This window comes from Cynocephalus volans, chromosome 3 (genome assembly GCF_027409185.1).
Source record: "Cynocephalus volans isolate mCynVol1 chromosome 3, mCynVol1.pri, whole genome shotgun sequence".
NCBI lineage: Eukaryota > Metazoa > Chordata > Mammalia > Dermoptera > Cynocephalidae > Cynocephalus > Cynocephalus volans.
Genome location: NC_084462.1, coordinates 155,542,602 through 155,561,096, shown reverse-complemented (window position 1 = coordinate 155,561,096; position 18,495 = coordinate 155,542,602). Strand labels below are relative to the sequence as shown.

The 18,495-nt window shown below is 51.9% G+C and overlaps 1 protein-coding gene across 1 annotated transcript in view; it reads left to right on the top strand.

The window, feature by feature from the left end:
• The first annotated feature begins 849 nt into the window (after window positions 1-849).
• LTBP2 (latent transforming growth factor beta binding protein 2) overlaps window positions 850-18,495 on the top strand; it is a 98,303-nt gene continuing 80,657 nt past the window's right edge. The window contains exons 1-2 of the mRNA XM_063092317.1: window positions 850-1,331; window positions 7,885-7,955. Of these exons, the coding sequence (XP_062948387.1) occupies window positions 850-1,331; window positions 7,885-7,955 (553 nt within the window). The remainder of the gene's footprint in view (window positions 1,332-7,884; window positions 7,956-18,495) is intronic.

Below are 18,495 nucleotides of genomic sequence, written 5' to 3'. Positions count from 1 at the left end.
AGGGGGCGCGCCCCAGGCGACCTTCCCTTCCCCTGCGTCCTCCCGCAGCCCAGGGAGGCGAGCTCCCCGGGTGCTGCCCCAGCGCCAGCCGACACCGCGACGGGCGACCCCTGCGGCCCGGGCGGGAGTCGAAGGGGTCGGATGCCCGTGCCTTGTGCCTTGTCCCTGTCACTCGGGTCTCGGTACCAGTCCCGGCTTCCTGCAGACCTGCGAGTCTGCAACCTTGGCCGTCCGACCGGAGTTTGTCCCTGAGGTGAGGGGCAGGAGATAAAATTCGGGACAGGTCAGCAGTTCGAGTTTGCCCCGGGCCAGAGAAAGGTGGCTCAGGTGCCCCTGTGCCGGCAGGCGCCATCTGCCCTACCAGCCCTCGGGGCAGCCCTGTGCCGCCCCCAGCTCCTCACGGGTTAATCCCCCTCGCCGCCCGCTCGCTTCCCGGTGCCAAAATGGGTGTTGCTGGAATTCCTCTCTCCCTCTCCCGTAATGAGGGGGCTGAGCTGTCCCTCCGAGGAGGGGGCATGGTGTGGATAAAAGAGACCAAAAAGCAGGGGGAGGTTTCCAAAAATAAAAGCGTCCGGTTCCCCCTCAGACGGCTGCAGGGACGGGGGACAGGCGCGAAGGTGCGGCGGCCGAGCGCGCCCGGCTGGAGAGCGGGCGCGGACGAGGGCTCAGGGCGCGCAGCCCCGGCCGCTCACGCCGCCAGCCCTCGCTGCCGGAGAGCTGAGCCCCCAGCCGGCTGCTTCGGGGGTCCCCGACCGGATCTGGAGAGCAGTCCGCGGGCGGTGGGTCGCACCGACTCCAAATCCCCGCGCGGTCCCCCGCGCGCACCGCTCTCCGGCCGCCCCCCGCGCCATGAGGCCGCCGCCCGCCGCCCGCTGCCCGGGGCGCCACCTGCGGAACCTCTGGAGGGGCTTCCTGCCGCTCACCCTGGCTCTCTTCGTGGGCATAGGTCACGCCCAGAGGGACCCCGTGGGGAGATACGAGCCAGCTGGCAGAGACGCGAGTCGGCTGCGGCGCCCTGGGGGCAGTCACCCCACCGCGACGGCGGCCAAGGTGTACGGTCTGTTCCGGGAGCAGGACGCGCGAGTCCCGGGCTTGCCGCCCGTGGAGCGGACCCGGCCCGGCTGGGGGAGCCTCAGGAGGCCCGCCGAGGCGGAGGCCAGGAGGCCTCCCCGCGCGCAGCAGCCGCGCCGAGTCCAGCCACCTGCGCAGACCCGGAGAAGCACTCCCCTAGGCCAGCAGCAGCCCGCACCCCGGGCCCGGGCCGCGCCGGCTCTCCCGCGCCTCGGGACTCCGCAGCGGCCCGGGGCTGCACCGCGAGGGCGACTCACGGGGTGAGCACGGGAAAGGGAAGCATAGGGGGTGCGGGTCGGGGGGAGAGGGCCGGGGCTCCCGTGCACTCATTAGTGGAGGGGTGTGCAGGCGAGAGGAGAAGGCGCCAGACTGTGCCCTCGACCCTCTGTTCTCAGTACTGTGGAGAAACAGCCCCGAGGTTCCGAAGTCGGGGCTCGGACATCTGACCCGCTTTGGAAGAGTTGAGGTCAAAGATCGACACTATCCTCACCCTTCCGTACCAGCTCGCTCTGAGCCCGACGTTAAATCCTTTCCCAAGGCGTCTCTGCATTCGCCCGCCCTCCTCCCGCCCTCAGATAACCAGCTTTCTCAGACGCCTGCGGCGCTGCCGCATCCGAGAAGCAGCGGGAGAGGGCAGCGTGGTGGGCGCTCCAGGCACTTGAGGCCCAGGGGAGGCTGAGCCCATGAAGGGAGCGGGTAGGTGCGGGGGCTCCAAGGTGTGAAGGCAGATGCATCCCTGGGAACGGGGCTGTCAGCGAAGCTAGCGTGCCAGGACAGTTATATGGGTCGACCTGGGCACGTGGAGGGCTGGATGCAGGAGTAGGCTTGGGGGTAAACGTAGGCGTGGGCTCGGAGGCACTTTAGGCAGGAAGCCTACCCCCGGATGTGACGGCAATACAGTGGGTACGTGGAGAATTGGGTCTGTGCGCTGGTAGGTCGAGGTGTCAGCGCGTCTTGCAGCTTTGCAGGGCTAAGCCTCCTCCCAATCGTGTAATTTACTTTTTTGCTCCTCCTGGGCACCACCCACTGCCCTGCTAGGAGCCCCGTCGCAGCATGAGGCCCCCAAGCAGTCCGCACCCCCTATCGGGGATTATCATGGCTGCAGGCGCACTGGGCCTTGCCCCGGTATGACAGGTGTCTCTGGAATGAGGGCACTGGAGTCCTGGGCAGTGCGGGGCGGGATCGGGGCACCATTGGGAAGTCTGGAAAGGGCTCTGGCAGCCCTTTCTGACCTGGGCCCAATTTACCAGTTGGCTTTAGTCCTGGTGAACAGCACGAAGGACACTTGTACCCCAAGTTCTACTCCCAAGGACCTCTGCCTCATGGCCTTTGCAGTCACTGTTTTCCTTGGAGGGAGAGCTCTTCTCCCATATTTCAGCAGGATTCACTCTCTGCTTCATTCAGGTCTCTGCTCAGAGAGGTCTTCTCTGACCACTCCTTCCCCATCCTCTCTCACCATTTACCCTGCTTCCTGTTTCTTCATAACACTTATTCCATTTGACATATTACATTTCTATTTCTGTTTATGTGTTTATGGTCTAGCCTGCCAGCCAGAGTCCGACTGCAGGTGCTGCAAAAGCAGGGACTTTGTTCTGTTCATTTTTGTGTCACCAGTGCCTAGAACAGTGTGTGCAGAGTTGGTTTGCTAAGTATCTGTTGAACAAGTGAATGAACTTCCTGCTGCCCATGCAGGCCCAGCTTAAATAAAGCAGGCAGAGAGTAGACCCATGCACTTCCAAGTCACTTGCTCATAGGATCATTCAACAAGTATTAATGGAGCACCTGCTGTGTTTCAATTTTTTCCTTTGCTGACCTGTGCAAGTCAATCCATGCTTCCTAAGAGCGTGTGTGCAGAGCATGGGAAAAGGGATGGATACCCAGAGAACAAGGCATTGTTCTTGCTGGGAGAGCAACAAAATTACTTAAACTCAGTTTGGAGAAATGAACAGATATGTACTGGTGAACATGCTTTCTAGTACTGGAAACTTCAGGTGAAGGAGTGGGACTGTTGTGGCTGAGGAGCTCAGAGGAGAGGGAGGTCTTGTGAACCCCCTGGGCTCAATGGGCAGCATGTGGGGAAGAACAGGGGAGTAGGGCAGGAGTGGGGCCCAGAGGTGAGGGTGGCATGCCAGGGGTAGTACTGCTCAAGGACAATGGCTTTTCACTGTTGGCACTGGCCCAGGGAGCAGGACTGCAACCCTGGTGTAGGGGAGTGATGGGGGCTGAGGCTGGAGACAAAGATTGGGCTGGATCATGGAGGAGCTTATACTGCAGGCATTTAGGTGCAGGTGGAGGGAAGGTGGGGAAGTGGAGGGTGCCTATTAGAAGTTGTGAAATGAGCTGGCGATGAGAAAAGCAGATTGTCACTATAAAAAAGCTTGTATATGTGGACAAGTGTGTGAGGGCATGGGCTGAGTGCCACCCACAGGCACCTGCTGTACACAGGTGCACACATTACATGACATGCTGGGTTTGGCTCCTCCCCTAGATTGTCAACTGCAGCTTTGACAAAGAATGGGTTCCCCTAGCACTCCATGTCAGCTAGAGAGGGGCTGAGTGGCAATTCTGTCCATTGACTTCCTCAACCCAGGTCTATTCTGGCTAATGGTTTCTGGCCAGGCTGACCACTCTGGCCATTGCCTTGTGGACTGAGACCCAAGGACCAAGTGCCACCTGCTGGTGAAGCTTGGAACTGTATCGCTACTACTGACAAGTCTTCATTCATTCCACAAATATTTGTGGAAAGCCAGGCACTATTCTGGACTCTGGGGATACAGCAGTGGCTGAGACAGACAGCCTCTGTCCTCGTGGAACTTTAAATGTAGTGGGGATTTATTGCACACAACAAATGTTTATTAAGTATGTGCCAGGCATGGTGCTAGGTGTCTGAGACATAGCAGAGACCAGAGCAGACACAGTTCCTGCACTAATGAGATTTACAGTCTACAGGAGACGTATTAAGTCATTGTTTCTCAATCTTCAGTGTTCTCGAATCATCCTCACAGCATACAACCTTCATAATATTTTCCTCTTGTTTTATTATTTTTCTTTTAATTTATATACTGTTAAAATAACAGGATTTTGTGTTTTATCTATTTTAAAGTATATTATGAAGTTTTGCAAACATAAAAAAAGATTGGGAAAAATATAACTCACAACTCAGCTTTATCAAACCTTAATGTTTTGGCATATTTTGCTTCCAATTTTTCAGTTGAAATTTCCTCTACATATTTGTCTCCCTCACTCCCCAGAGTTAACCACTACCCTGAATTTAATTAATTTCAATGTATGTTTTTGTACTATTATTACAGATGCATGTATCCATAAAACACACGATAGTGTTTTTACATATTTTAAACTTAGATAAATGATACCGTATTGTATTATCCTTCTACAATTTGTTTTTCCCTCTCCTCTTTTGATTTTTGAGATTTAACCATGTTAATATAATTAGCCCAAGTTTATTCATTTTAACTCTTGTATATTATTCCTTTGTCTGAATATATGACAGTTTATTTATCCATCCTCCTGTTTTTGGACATTTAGATGAATTACATATTTTTGCTATTACAGTGCTTGACTCATTTTTCTACATAAATAAATTCATAATGAAAAGGAAACTTTGTATTATTATCTTAAGTCAAAGTAGTACCACTTATTAAGAGAAGGTAATTGTAGGAAAGTTGAAATGAAAACAAAATGTTCTTAAGTTGTAGCCAGACATCATTCATTATCTTAGGAAGCTCAATCCTGTGCCATGTTCTCCCTTTTGGAAAGGGGACTTAGTAAATGTTGAGGGGAGGACCTACCGTGAGGACCCAGGCTCAGATGGGAGACATTTTCACTGAACTAATCAGGTTAGAAAGATCACAGAAAAGGGAATCACTTCTTCACTGTGTGACTTAGCATTGTTGAATGTTGACATTGTATAGGCCTAAAATTCAATTCCCCCTTCTATCCTGAGTGTTGCACACCCCACTTTTTGGGAAACACTGGATTAAGTGAAACAAAGAAGTATTAAAGGTATACCATGTCTCAGGCACTGTTTTAGACTCTAGAGACACAAAGAGAAAAAAGAAAGAACCCTCAAGATAGCCAAGACAGAGATACATACAACCGACAACCTGAGACAATCATTACTAAATGATGGAAGCAGATGGAGAATAGGGAAGGCTGCACAGATGTCAGGGGAGGCTCTACACAAAGGAGGTAACATTTGCTCTGGAAGTCTTGTAGTATGTGAAGTATTTCAATGGGAAAACAAGAGAGGGAAGGCTTTCCAGGCAGAGAGCAGCTTCAGTAAAGCATCAAAGTGTGACATCTATGCAATCGGTGAATGACACACTTTGTATCCTTGGAGGAGCACAGCCTTGGTTGTAAATGGTCGTGCAGATGAGGGAGGAGTGGTGGGTGCGATTTGACTACACAGGCTGGTGGGGGCCAGGTTGGCTTTGTAGAGGCCAGTGGAGAGCTGTGGGAGGTTTTTAATAAAGCGCCAGTATGATCAGATTTGTCCCAGGTGGAACAGCAGCTGTCCCAGGCTGTTAGCAAGATGTGTTCCCAACAGTGGTGCTGGATTTGGGCTAATGTTTCTGAGTAGTGTCATCTGGAAAATTGGGCTCATGTGATCTCTGAGTGGTACCTTCCAGGGAGTCAGAGCCATTGAGTTGTATGGCCCAGCTGTTTGGGCTCATTTGTTCTCTCTGCTAGCCAGAGCCCACTGAATGGTCATTTGCCCGCTGGTCACCTCCCTGGACCTGTACCCGAGACTTTAATATTGGCCTAGAAGGGACCCTCAGAGGCTCTTATTTGGTACCTGATTCTCTCTTGAGTGCCAACCCAGCCCCAGCCTGGCCCCTCTGCCTGGCAGCCTTTGATTCTGGCCAGTCCTCACTGTGGCCCTGACATCCTTAGGGATTTGCTATGAGCAGGCAAGGCAGATCCACCTGCTGTCCTCCTACAGTCAGCTGCAAAGCCATCCTGAGGGTATTTAGGGTGACAGCTGGCTCAGGGGGCCTCCTTGCCATGACTTCTGAGCCAGACAGTTCCCTCAGTCCATGCTATCTGGGTCCCCACAAGACCTAGTTCTTAGAAAATTCCCGGGTAATGCAGTCTGTTTCCTCTCAAAGACCTCTCAGACCCCCTAAGCGGCCTTGTCACCACCACATGGGGTAGTGATTTACAAACAGGTTGGTAGTTTTCCCCCTCTACCAGGGCACACACTCAAAACCCTGAGTCTGAGGAGTGGCCCCTTTCCAAGAACCTTGTGACTTGGGCCCTGATGGGGAAGAGGCCTTCATGGAAGCAGGCCCAGAGAGGCTTCGAGGTGGCCCAAGTGGCACAGCTCTTGACTGGGAACATTCTGGGATCTCCCTGGGAGGGAACTCCATACAACTTTGGGCCGGAGGGCCAGGAATGGACCTCTGCTTCTTCAAACTGCAGGAATTTATTTTGAATTCTTTGTAAGGCTCCAAAACCACACAAGCTTTGGGGTCCACTCAAATGTCAGACAAGCTCCTAAGCAGGACCAGATGCTTTCCATTCTGGCCACAGAGATCCCAGAAATGGCCACCCTGCTCTCTCTTTCTCCTCCCCAGCATCCGCACCTCCCCCCCCCCCACTCACCCTCCAGTTTTAGTGAGTGCGCAGTGGACAACTTCTGATAATAATGTTGGGGTCCAAGAAGCCAGAGCCAGGCCCAGCCAGGGCCAAGCAGTCAGTCCCCAGAGCTCTTCTCCAGGAGGAGCATTTCTAGGGAGTCACCCTGGTCTAGGCATTTGGGTCTTTAGATGGAGAGTCAGGGATGGGTGAAAGCTGCTGGTGCTCACCAGACACAAAACAGGTACATGTCAGAGCCCTGAAGGCAAAGTTTGAGAAGTTGGGTGAGTGCCCCAGTACCAAAGCTCAGTGTCTCATGCAGGTGCCCTCAGAGCCTGCATGGACAAGGAGTAGCTGGGGAAGGACTCTATTCCCCACAAAGTAAGTTCTGCTGGTGTGCCCAAGTAAAAAGTGTGCCCATCATGCAGAAGCAGCTTAACTTACATCCCCAGCCCCACCTCCCTTTCTGCTTGCCACCTCATAAGCCCTTCTTAAACCAAAATTTTAGACTTTGTGTTTATTCAGTCTCCCACTCAGTGCTCAGTCTTACCGGGCACCAGCCTTCCGAGGGCTAACATTCCTCCTAGGGTGCATTTGTTGGCAGGTGACACATGTGTATGTCCTTAAGACAGTTTTATGTGTGTCTTCCAGCTTCCCTTGGATTATCAGCATTTGTATGGCAAGGCACATGGTGTTTACTTTTTCGTGAGAAGCAATGTGGAGTTGGAGTATGGCTTAGAGTTGCGCCAACCCAGGGCTCTGGCACGCACCTGTTGTGTGGCTTTGGCGAGTTACTGAACCTCTCTGAACTTGCTTATCATCTTTATGATCACTGTCAATGTGGCCCCAGTGGACTTCCTTCTTTGTGTCAGGTGCTAAACATTCCTGTCTCTTTTAATCACATCCACCTATTTTGGCACATATTGTTATCTATATATAATAATGAAGATAATATTAATTAATTATAATGAAGGAGAGAGTGAGGCTTCCAGAAGGCACACAGAGAATGGAAGAGTCAGGACTGGATCTTAGATTTGGATGACCCCAAAGTGCCTGCCCTGGGCCATGAGGCCTCTTTGTAGAATGGGGACAGTTTTCCCAAACTCTAGTGTCTCCCCAGGCCCTGCCTGTAGGAGACAGGACCATCAGAGAGGCTCTATGAGTAGCCCTGGCTCTGAGCATCCTTGTGCTGACCCTGTTTTGGTGACCCCCCAGGAGGAATGTCTGCGGGGGACAGTGCTGCCCAGGATGGACGACAGCAAACAGCACCAACCACTGTATCAAACGTGAGTGTCCCTCTCTCTCCCTCAGGGTGGGCCGGGCTCAGGGACTCTGGGACCTGGAGCAGAAGTGTCTTCCCCAATCTGCCTCCTGAGGATGCAGCCCCTCTGTGGAGTGGAGGCAACGTGCAGTGGAGGGAGGAGGCTTACAAATGCCTCCAACTGGAAACAGCTTCTCAAATCAAATCCCTGATCAATGTTTAAACGCTTCCTGCATTCCCTCCCGCTGTCCACCATGCTGGTGCCCACTTGCCCTGCCCGTGGTCCTCTTAGTACCCACACATCCTCATGGTCTGCAGAACATGCCTGCCCCCACAGCCTCCCCGTTCTCACACATTTTCAGGGGCACCATTCATGTTGTGTTCTATGGGAATCCATCTCTGCTCTGGCCCCTGGCCCAACGGTCCCAGCCTCTGTCAGGCACTCTGTTGGGATGGTCAGATGAGGCTCTGATCTTGTGTCTGGCGCAGACTTCCCTTGGACTGTTCTGAAGCCTGGCAGGCTGCCTCAAATGACAGAAAAGTGAGAATGGTCATCTTAGCTATGTGAAAACCAAGGAGAGAGGTAGAAAGAGCCATGGTCTCCATGCCCAAGCCTTTCACTGCTGGCGTCAGAGGCACTAACAACAACAGCCAGTACCTACATAGCACTTGCTTTGTGCAAGGTGCACTTTAAATATCCTATGGAGCAGGTAGTGCCACTATCCATTTGACAGATGAGGAAACTGAGGCGCAGACAGGTAATTTGCCCAAAGTCACATGGCCAAGGAGTGACAGAACTAGGATTTGAGCCCATATAATCTGCCTCCGGAGTCTTTCTTAATACCTATATCCTGCCACCAAGTATCTTACCTTGTCTTTCTGGGCCTCACTTTCTACATCTGTGAACTGAGAATAACAGTATACACTGCTGCTGCTACTACTACTACTGCTAGCTAACAACTGAGTATTTACTATTGCTCAACACTGTGCTAAGCTCTTCACATACATTACTTTAGTTAAACCTTTCAGTAATCCTATGGAGTGGGTACTTACTTATCATCCCCTCTTACAGAGGAAACTGAGGCTGTGGTTTGTAAGGAGACATGGCCAAGGATGCACTGCTGCAAGTGCTGGAGCTCAGACTGGATGCAGGCGGTCTGCCTCCATTCTTATCTCTGGGGCTTTATTCCTTCCCAATACTAACCAAGTCTGGCCATTCCGGGGTATGGAAACCCCACAGGTGATGTCAGATAAGGGGGTTTGAAGGACCCCCTTGGATGATTCTCCTTTGCACTCCAGGGCCCCTCTTGGGTACATGTCAGCTCCCCAGGAGCTCCACCCAACTGTCCCTCCTATAGCTGCCACTGCCTCTGCCAGGCCCAAGCCTGGCTGCAAAGCCTCAGTCTTGCCAGCTTCCCTTCTTTCCTCAAGGATGAATTCCAGGCCCTTCTTGGTGCAAGGTTTTCACAGCTTGTCGTCCAGGTGTACGACAAAACATATGGCGCTCCCAGCATGGGGGATGACCTAAGCTCTGGTTTTCCCGACATCCCCAAGGTGGGGATGTGATTTCTGCCAGTCTGAAGGTGCAGCTCAGGCAGAATCTTGGGTCTCTCTGAGGATCTCCAGATACAGAATCCAAAACCCCAAAGTCAAAAACAAACAACAAAACAGATCGTCTGCCTAAACACCCTTTCCTTTCAGGAACCTGGATTAGGGCGGGCTCTCAGAGGACAGGCCCTCTGTGGCTGGGGGCAGAATTGGGGGAAGAACACATTTGTCCTTCATAATTTTTTTTTTTTTTTTTTTTTTTAAAAGATGACCGGTAAGGGGATCTTAACCCTTGACTTGGTGTTGTCAGCACCATGCTCAGCCAGTGAGCGAACCGGCCATCCGTATATGGGATCCGAACCCGGGGCCTTGGTGTTATCAGCACCGCACTCTCCCGAGTGAGCCACGGGCCGGCCCTGTCCTTCATAATTTTAAAGATGAAAAAAATGAGCCTCAGAGAGGTGGTGACCTGCTCAAGCTTACACAGCCCATTAAAGGAGAGGAACTAACTGAGGCTCAGAATCAGCTCTGAGTGGCTCCCCTGGGCAGAAAAGCCAGTGATGTGGGTGGCCAGGTGGTTTTATGTTAAGCAGAAGTTCTGGGGCTGGGGCCTGGCACTAGTATTATTTTTAAAGCACCCTAAGTGATTCTAGCTGTGGCTAAAAATCACTGAGCAGAGCTTGGGGTCTCTCTAGGAAGATCTACCTTAGGGGCCCTAGTCAAATTTGAATGTTCCCATGAATCTTCTGGGGATCCTATTAAAGAGCAGATTCTGATTCAGCAGATTTGGGGTGGGGCTGGAGATTCAGTGTTTCTAACAAGCTCCCAGGGGATGCTGATGCTGCTGGTCCAGGGATCATACTTTGAGTACCAGGGCCTTTGGGGATTCTGGACGCCTGGGCAGGGATTCAGAGCTGGATGTGGGGAGGAGGATTGGGATGTTCTAGAATGCTTAGCCTTTGCTGGGAGGCAGTGTTGACTGGTGGAGAGTGTGAGTTGAAGCTGGAACGGGATGGCTTCACTGGGTGGTGGGCTTCTTCCCCATTGCCTGAGGGATCTGGGCACAGCCCTCACTTGGGCCCTCCAGCCCTGGAGGTTCTCTGTTTCCTAATTTGCTTGTGATTTTCCAGCATTATTCTCTGCCAAACTGGTGTTTCAACACTGGAAACTTAAGGTTGGGTGAGTCTGCAGATTGTCATTGTGTGTGTGCACCCTCATGCCCCAGCGGGTGCTGCTCCAGAATGCTGCCAATACCCATTCCCCTGGTATTTCTCTCCCTGGCCCTCCCACCCTGTGGCTCCCCAGTCACCCACTCTGACCTGGGCATACAGGCTGGCAGCTCTCTGGGAGGGATTTGCTAGTGGGCATCAGCCTTTCCCACTCAAAGTCGGCTTGCCCACTGAAGGTCTGTGTGTTAATTAGCTGGTCCCTCTGCTGTTTGCTTGTTGCTATTTTGCTGTAATGAACCTAATGAGAACCACGTGGGTGGTGGGCGTTGGCTCTGGATGGCTGGTCCAAAGCTCTGTAGAATGTGGGGCTCCTGGCTCCACATACTGTCAGCTGGCTCCCTGCTTGCCCCGGTGGCTCTGAGTCTCCCTCTCCCCTCCCCACAGCAGCCCTCTTGGCTGGAGGGGAAACTGCCAGTACTGGGAATGTCATGATTCTGTCCTCGCAGTTTCACACATGTGGGGGTGCATCCCTGGGCCAGCGAGAGATGGGGGCTGACAAGAGGGGGTGGCGTATGACATTCCCCCACTGCCAGGAATGAAGTCTAGTCCCAGAAACATGTGGAGACTCAGTCTCTCCCCTGGCCTCTCCCAGATCCCAACCCACCACCCATGCGCAGGGAGTGCTGGCTCTTGCTCATTGCCCAGCCAGGTTCTCTCTCACCCCCTCTGTCAGAGTCAATCCTAGGTTTCTGTAACACACAGGTCCATCTCCCTGGCATGTCCCCCCCCCCACCTAGTCACTGGACCTGAGGGTGGCAGGGGGAGCTGCATCTGCAGGTGTCTATTGGAACCCCAGCTCCTCCCTCCACCTTGGTGGGGTGGGAGTGCAGCCATTGTCTCCTTCCCTGGTCTTGATATTTGCCTTTCCCTCTGTGGCTTTGCCAGCTGTCCCTCTCAACTTATGTGTTTATATATTTGTGGAAGCTGCTGACTGGGGCCTGCTCAGTCCTGCTCAGCTGAGGGGAAGAACTACAGGGTGTGGGGTGACAGTGTCCTGTTTATAGTTGCTGCATTTGGAAGACTGTCCAGTCTTCCCAGACTGGCTCACCCCCATCCCCACCCCAGCTGGGAAAGGGAATTTGAAAATACTCCCTAGGCTTCTCATTTTATCTCGGCTCAAAGGCACAGAGGCTAGGACTGCTCTGGGGAGGGCAGAAGCGAGTCCCTGCAGCTGTTGAGGACTCGGTGAATTACTATCCCTACCGCCCCCTTTAAGCAGTAAGGTTCAAGGTTAAGAGCTTATGCTTTGGATTCTGGCAACAAATTCAAGGAGATGTGTGTTTGAATCCCAGCTCTGTGTCCCCAGGCAATTGACCGGTTCTCTTCTAGCCATGGAGCCTCATCCATAAAATGGGTATAATAATCCATGTAGAGTCATTTTTGAGGATTAATGATAATACTCTATAGCTCTTACTATGCGTCAGGTACCATTCTAAGCACTTTATATTATTAAATTTTAATCTTCACTACAACCCTATAAGCTGTATTTGATTTTTATCCCCATTTACAGATGAGGTTAACTATTTGTTCAAGTCATGTAGCTGGGAATCAGTAGAGCCTGGACGTGAATCCGGGTAGCTTGGCTCCAGAGTACCAGGCTTTAACTCTCTGTTCTCTGCTAAATGAGCAAATGTGTGTAGAAAGCCTGGCACATGGTAGGTTTAGTTGGTATTTTAATGCTAGATCCAGGAGACTGTGCTGGACTGCCTGGGTTTCTGTGCCAGCTTCACCACTCAGTGGCTGCGTGACATGGGTAAATTGTTTAAGCTCTCTGTCTCAGTGCCCTCTTCTGTAAACTGTGACTGAGGCTTAGAGCATTCACCAACTTTCCCAAGATTACTATTCCCAAGATTGCTATTAAGCAGTCCCTGCCTCCCAGAGTTGTAAGGAACAAATGTTTAGTTCAAGGCCTGTTTTCTATATATGTTTGGCCTTGCTTTGGAGGGCAGGGACTGTGTCTCATCCCCAGCATGCAGCACTCTGGCTACAGGTGAAAGCTCGATAAGCATGAACTGAATAACACAGGGCCTCTCCCAGGTCTGTGCTGATAGGTCGCTTTCTGCTACCCAAGTTCTATCAGCCCTTCCAGAAACTCCCCCATGGAGCTCAGGGGATCCTGGGGATGGAGACACTGGAGGGGCCTGGGCATTTGCTCCTCTCTTCTTGGTCCAGAGCCTCTGCGTGCATGGTGGGCACTGGAACAGCACTCCCTCTGGTCCTCATCTCAGTCCTACAGGGACCCCATCTCTTCTGATCTGGGCTCCTCCTTGGCTTCCCTAAAAGCCCTTGCCTGGCCCCACTCATGCCTTCCCTGTAATGACCCCATTGCGAAGGGGAAGACCATGGCAAGGTGGGTAAGAGCCCCAGCTTTGGAGCCAGACTCCCTGGGTTCAAACCCTTGCTTCATCACTTACTAGCATGGTAATCTTGGGAAAGTTATTGAATGCTCTAAGCCTCAGTTTCCCCGTGTGTCAGATGGGGATAAGAATAGTACCTATAGTAGTTGTAGGAATGAGGTGATTGATTACGTGAGGTGATACACTTACAGCAGTTAGCCCAGGACCTTGTTATGGTAGATGCTTAACAAACCTTAGGAAAAAGTGTCAGGGCAAGGGTGAGATTTTCATGTTCCTCACTGGCTGGTTAGCAACTGCCAGGAGCCAGAGGCTTGAACCTATGGGAGGCTCATCTCTGAATGAACCATCCTATGGGACTCAGGAGCTGGCAGGAAGGGGTGGAGAGGAAGATAGGAGGTGGCTAAGAGGAATGATTATGTTACCTCAGTGGAGACCCAGCTAATATGAAGGGTGCAGTCCCAGCAAGAGACACTGTCCATCTCTGCCCCCACCATATGGGGGGCACCCTAGGTCTTCCTGGTGAGAAGGTGTGTGTCCCCCCAAGGCTCTTTGCCCAATGGAGTGTTCAGGAGATGTCCTTGACTAGGAGCTTCCTGAAGCCAGGTGCTGTGTCCTGTTGACACCAGCGAAGTGCCAGCCCTCTCTGCCTACCTATGTGTCTTCTGTACATGCTTGGTACATGTTTGTTAAAGGACTGAGTGGGCGAATGATCCTATGGGTGAGCTGGTAGTTTTCTTCCTCCATCCCCAGCTGCCTCTTCTCTGTCTCCTTTGCTGGCTTCTCCTTCTCTACCCAACATCTTAATGTTGGGCTTCCCCAGACTTTTCCTAGATCTTCCAAATCCCCCACCCCAAAGGATGGGAGCCAAGATAAGCATAAGTGCCACCCTTTATGGCGCACTGGTAGGCACTGTGCCAGACAATTAACATGCAATAATGATAACGCCCAGTGCTTTACTCTGCCAGGGATGCCCTAAACACTTTAATCTTCCTTTAGCCTTCTGAGTGGTCATCATGCTATCCTCTGTCCTGTTCCCTTCCATTTCCCTGGCTGCTGCTTCTCTTCTACCCACTACTAAACACTGGGTTTCGCCGGACTTAGTCCTGCATCCTCTTCCTTTCTCTGTGTTGCTCCCGGAATGATCTAATGCATTCTTGTGGATGTAAACATCGTCTCCGGGCTGATGACGCCCAGATTTATATATATCTTCAGCCAGACCTCTCCTCCAACCTCCAGACTCCTGTGTCTGCTGTCTACTCAACATCTGCTCTTGATGCCTCCCAGACATCCCAACCCCGACTTGTCCAAGATGAACTCGTGATTTCCCTCCCCTGAGCCAATTCCCCCACCCAGATCTTATCTACTCTGTGAAATGGCATCCCCATGTACCTTGTTGCTCGAGCCAGACACCTGGGGGCCATTTGGGACACATTCCTCTTGCTCAGGCTTTATTGCCAATCATCAGCAAGCCCTGCTTGTTTTACTTCCTAAGTCCCTTGTGAACCTGCTGCCTCTCTAGTCCAGGGCACCATCACAGCTTGGCTAGGTGACGGTAGTCACCCGCTGACTGCTCTCCCTGCTGCCCCTGGCCCCTCCTGCTGTGGGGCATTGACACCTGTCTCTTCCCAGCCCTCTCCTCTGCTTGATGGATCCAGCCTGAGTGCCTGGACCCTGCTGCCTGAGGCTGCTGCACACGCACTATCTCTGCGTGGCTTCTCCTCATCTCTTTATGTGCTGGCCCCTCATCATCTTTTTAGTCTCCGCAGAGGGGCCATCCCTACCTACTCTGTCTAGAGCTGCCCCCACCAGCCTTGTTATTCTGAATCTCAGCCCCTTGAGGGTTTCCTCCATATCTCACATCCTGATTTCTGTTCTACTTCTTTGTTTACTTGTTTAGTGATGGTCCCTCTGGGTAAATTGGAAGGTCTAAGAAGGAAAGGGTGGTGTCCGTCTTGTTGACCATCCGAGGCAAGTGGTAAACATTGAAATATGATCATTTTCTAGATAATCTCATGAGGTAAAGAAACTTGCCCAAGGTTGCAGACTTAGAATTCAAACACAGGTCTCTGGCTGCAGGGCCACTCTCTCCTTCAAGCCTCTGCCCCGGCCTTGGCTGAGTTGTAAGTGTTCAGAAGGGTGTGCTCATCCCTCTGGACCTTTCCAGGGCCTGGGTGTGGAGCTGGTGCTGTTGCAGAAGGGGTGGATGGCTCCATGCCAGCCATAGAACTGTCTTGCATGCCCTTGGAGCTGCTTCCCTGGAAAAGACTCATCCCCAGGCTCATCCCCGATGGTGGCTGACCCAGGGCCCTGTCCCATCCTCTCTCACATCCAGAGGCCATTCTGGGACTGAGGCCTCCAGAGCCCTGCCTCTTCCCCAGATAAGGCCTCAGGGCTGTGGGGATGGACAGGTGACTCTCCTTCTTTGGCTTTGGGGCAGCAGCTGGAGACAAACCCAGGCCTCGGCCCTGGGCCACAAGCCATGCCCAGAGGTCTCCCTCCTCAAGCCTGCTGGACCCTGTGGGAATTATTGGGGCTGCTCTCTGCCCCAGCCCCTGGCCCCCCAGCCCCCAACTGGCCCAGCATTGCAGCATTTGTTAATACAATTAATAGGGCGGTCCATGCTGAGGGGCTGGGGGCCAAGGTCTGACTCACACCTCCCCTTCCTCCCCTCCGGCCGCCAAACAGTAGAGGCCCACTTGGCCTGCCAGACAGCGTCTGCAGAGAGTGCGCAAGGGGCCAAGAACGGCATCTTTCTCTCATTAGAAGCTTTTATGTGAACACAACTGCTATTTTGGAGCTGGGCGCTTGGCTGGCCCCTGAGCCCCAGTGCTGTTTCCAGCCATCCAGGGTTGTGGCCCTGGCACAGCTGAGGTGGGAGCGGTCGAAGCTCTGAAGTCCTGACTTCTTCCACAGCCTGGGGGGCTGGGGGCCTGAGATCGGGGTCTGGGGGACACAGCCCCTGTGCAGTGCTTGCATGTGGAGAGGATAAGTCCTTGTGGATTCTGAGGGTGTGTGTGAGCCAGACAGGTGTTCCTTGGTCTCAGGATCTCTGACACCAGAATCTCCTTGCTGTGGAAACCAAAGGTCAAGGCTATGGAGAAACAACTCGGGGCCACAAGTGGACCCCCCAGTAAGCAAATTCCAGGGGCAAATGAGGTCTCCAGGTGGGAGTCTCAGGTGTGGTGGCCTGGGAGAGGCTGAGGTAAATATTGTGGATGGGTTGGAAACTGTCCCATAGGCAAAGTCCTCTGGCTGTGGAAGACAATAGGGCCCCGGCCTGAGGAAGGGATTGGGTAGCTCAGTGGATAGGTTCTTAGTGTCCCACTGACACAGATTTTAGGAAAAATGAAAGTTTAACTTGGGGAGCAGCTGAGCTTTAGGTGGGGGGCTGGCCAGAGTCTGATCTGGAGCTGAGGTTTATCTCCCAGGCAGGAGGGGGTAGTGCTGGAAGCCATGGAGGAAGGGAGAAGCTTGAGAGGCCCACCCTGAAGTCAGGGCCTCATCTACTAGGTCATAGATGGAGGGAGAGGGTGTCTCAGGGCCCAGAAGAGAGAGCTGATGACCAACGCCCTGCCTGAGAGGTGAGGCGGGTGGGGGATGGGCGGGAGACAGGCTGTATTTGATGCCTGGAAAGCACTTCTGCAGCATAGTCTTTGGTTATCTGTCTCTGACCGGGACCTGAGTTAACATTGCCTTTCCCTGGGAAAGGGGTCATGGCTGAGAAGTTCAGAAGCCATCCTGCCTCTGGAGGGGCATGATATTTTTTTTTTTTTTTTTTTTTTTTTTTTTTAAGGTTTGCAGCGCTGTCCACTAGAACTTTCTGTGATGATGGAGATGTTCTATGTCTTGCTGTCCACTATGGTAGTTATGAGCCACACATGGCTACTGAGCCCTTGAAATATGGTGAGACTGAGGAACTGAATTTTAATTTTTATTTCATTTTAATCAATTATGATTTAAATAACCATATGCAGCTCATGGCTACAGTATGAGATGGTATTGGACAGCCACGTTTAGAGTCTGAAGCACCGCCATGTCCAGGATCTCTGTTGACACTACAACTCTTTGAGGCAGGAATAATCAGCCCCATTTTATGGATGAGACACCTGAAACCCTGGCTGAGGCATCTCAGTGAGATGAGATGTGCCCAAGGCCAGAAGCTGGGATGTGGCTCAGCTGGGGTCAAACTAAATGCTCCAGCCCCCAACCCCATGTTCTTTCTGCTGCCAAGTAGCTGATCGCCAGAGGCTCTGAGCAGATGGCAAGAGCAGCCTGCACAGTGGGAGCTGTTTCTAGAATGTCCTCCAGGCCTTCCCATTCCAAGTTTGATCTCCTCCCAAAAGTAGGGTTTTTGTGTGGAAAATCTGAGCAAACTTCTGCTTGACTGTTTTGGAGCAGAGTGAAGGTAGAAGGGGCACAGCCAGGAAGGTGGGAGGGTGTGAGAACAATGTCTTCTATTTCTTGCTTTCGAAGCAATTTCAGTTTTCTTTTATTTCCTGTCTTTTGGCATCCTGCTAACTCTACAGAGCTGAACTCCTGAAGCTGAGTCTTTCCACATATCTAATGTCCAGTGAAGAAGAGAGTGCCAGGGGAGTGTGGAAAAGGAAGGGTTCCAGAAGAGCCCAAATTATGAATGGCTAAAGACTGGCATCGGCAAGTGGGCCCAGGGAGGCTGCGTAACAGTGCAGCCTTCCAGATGTCTCAGGGTGGTGTCCTTGGACAGGGAGGGGCTGGATGTATTCTGTCTAGTGAAGATCAACCGCCGGTGAGCTAAACACAGACATCACGGCATCGTGCTTGATAAAACCCTTCACCCGTAACCAATCAAGGGAGATTCATAAAGCCATATAATCCATACTGAGTTGATTTCTCAAGTGTAAAGCACGATCTGTACTTTTGAGGAAAAATGGGAGGAATGACGCTCCAAGGGGAAAACAAGAAGACTTCCTGGCCCACCATGGTTGGAAGTTTTCTCTCTTAAAATTCCCACAGCACTGCATGGAACCACCTCTCCTGGGGCCCTTGGCATTTCCTTCCTTGCTTTATGCAACAGCTCCTGCCACCAGCGATTCTGAGATGGCTGATTTCCTTTTTGATACTTAGTTCTGAAATCTGTGCTCATTTAACATAGAAATGTTTTGCTTCAGTCTCCTTTAAACAAAAGGACACACGACCATTATGGCCCCTCCTCCCAAAGGGTCACCGGATTTTATGTACCAGTAAAATATCCAAAAATATCTTAAATACCAATGTACAGTGGCCAGCTTTTCCTTTTTCCAAGTGAGAATCTTAGGGGGAAAAAAGCAACCGTTTGCCATCACCTTTAATTAAAAAGAACATTTTAACACTAAAAAAATAGAAAAGACAATCTCAAAATAAAAGACACTCTTTAAGTGGGAAAAAATAGCATTATCAAAAACTCAAGAAACTA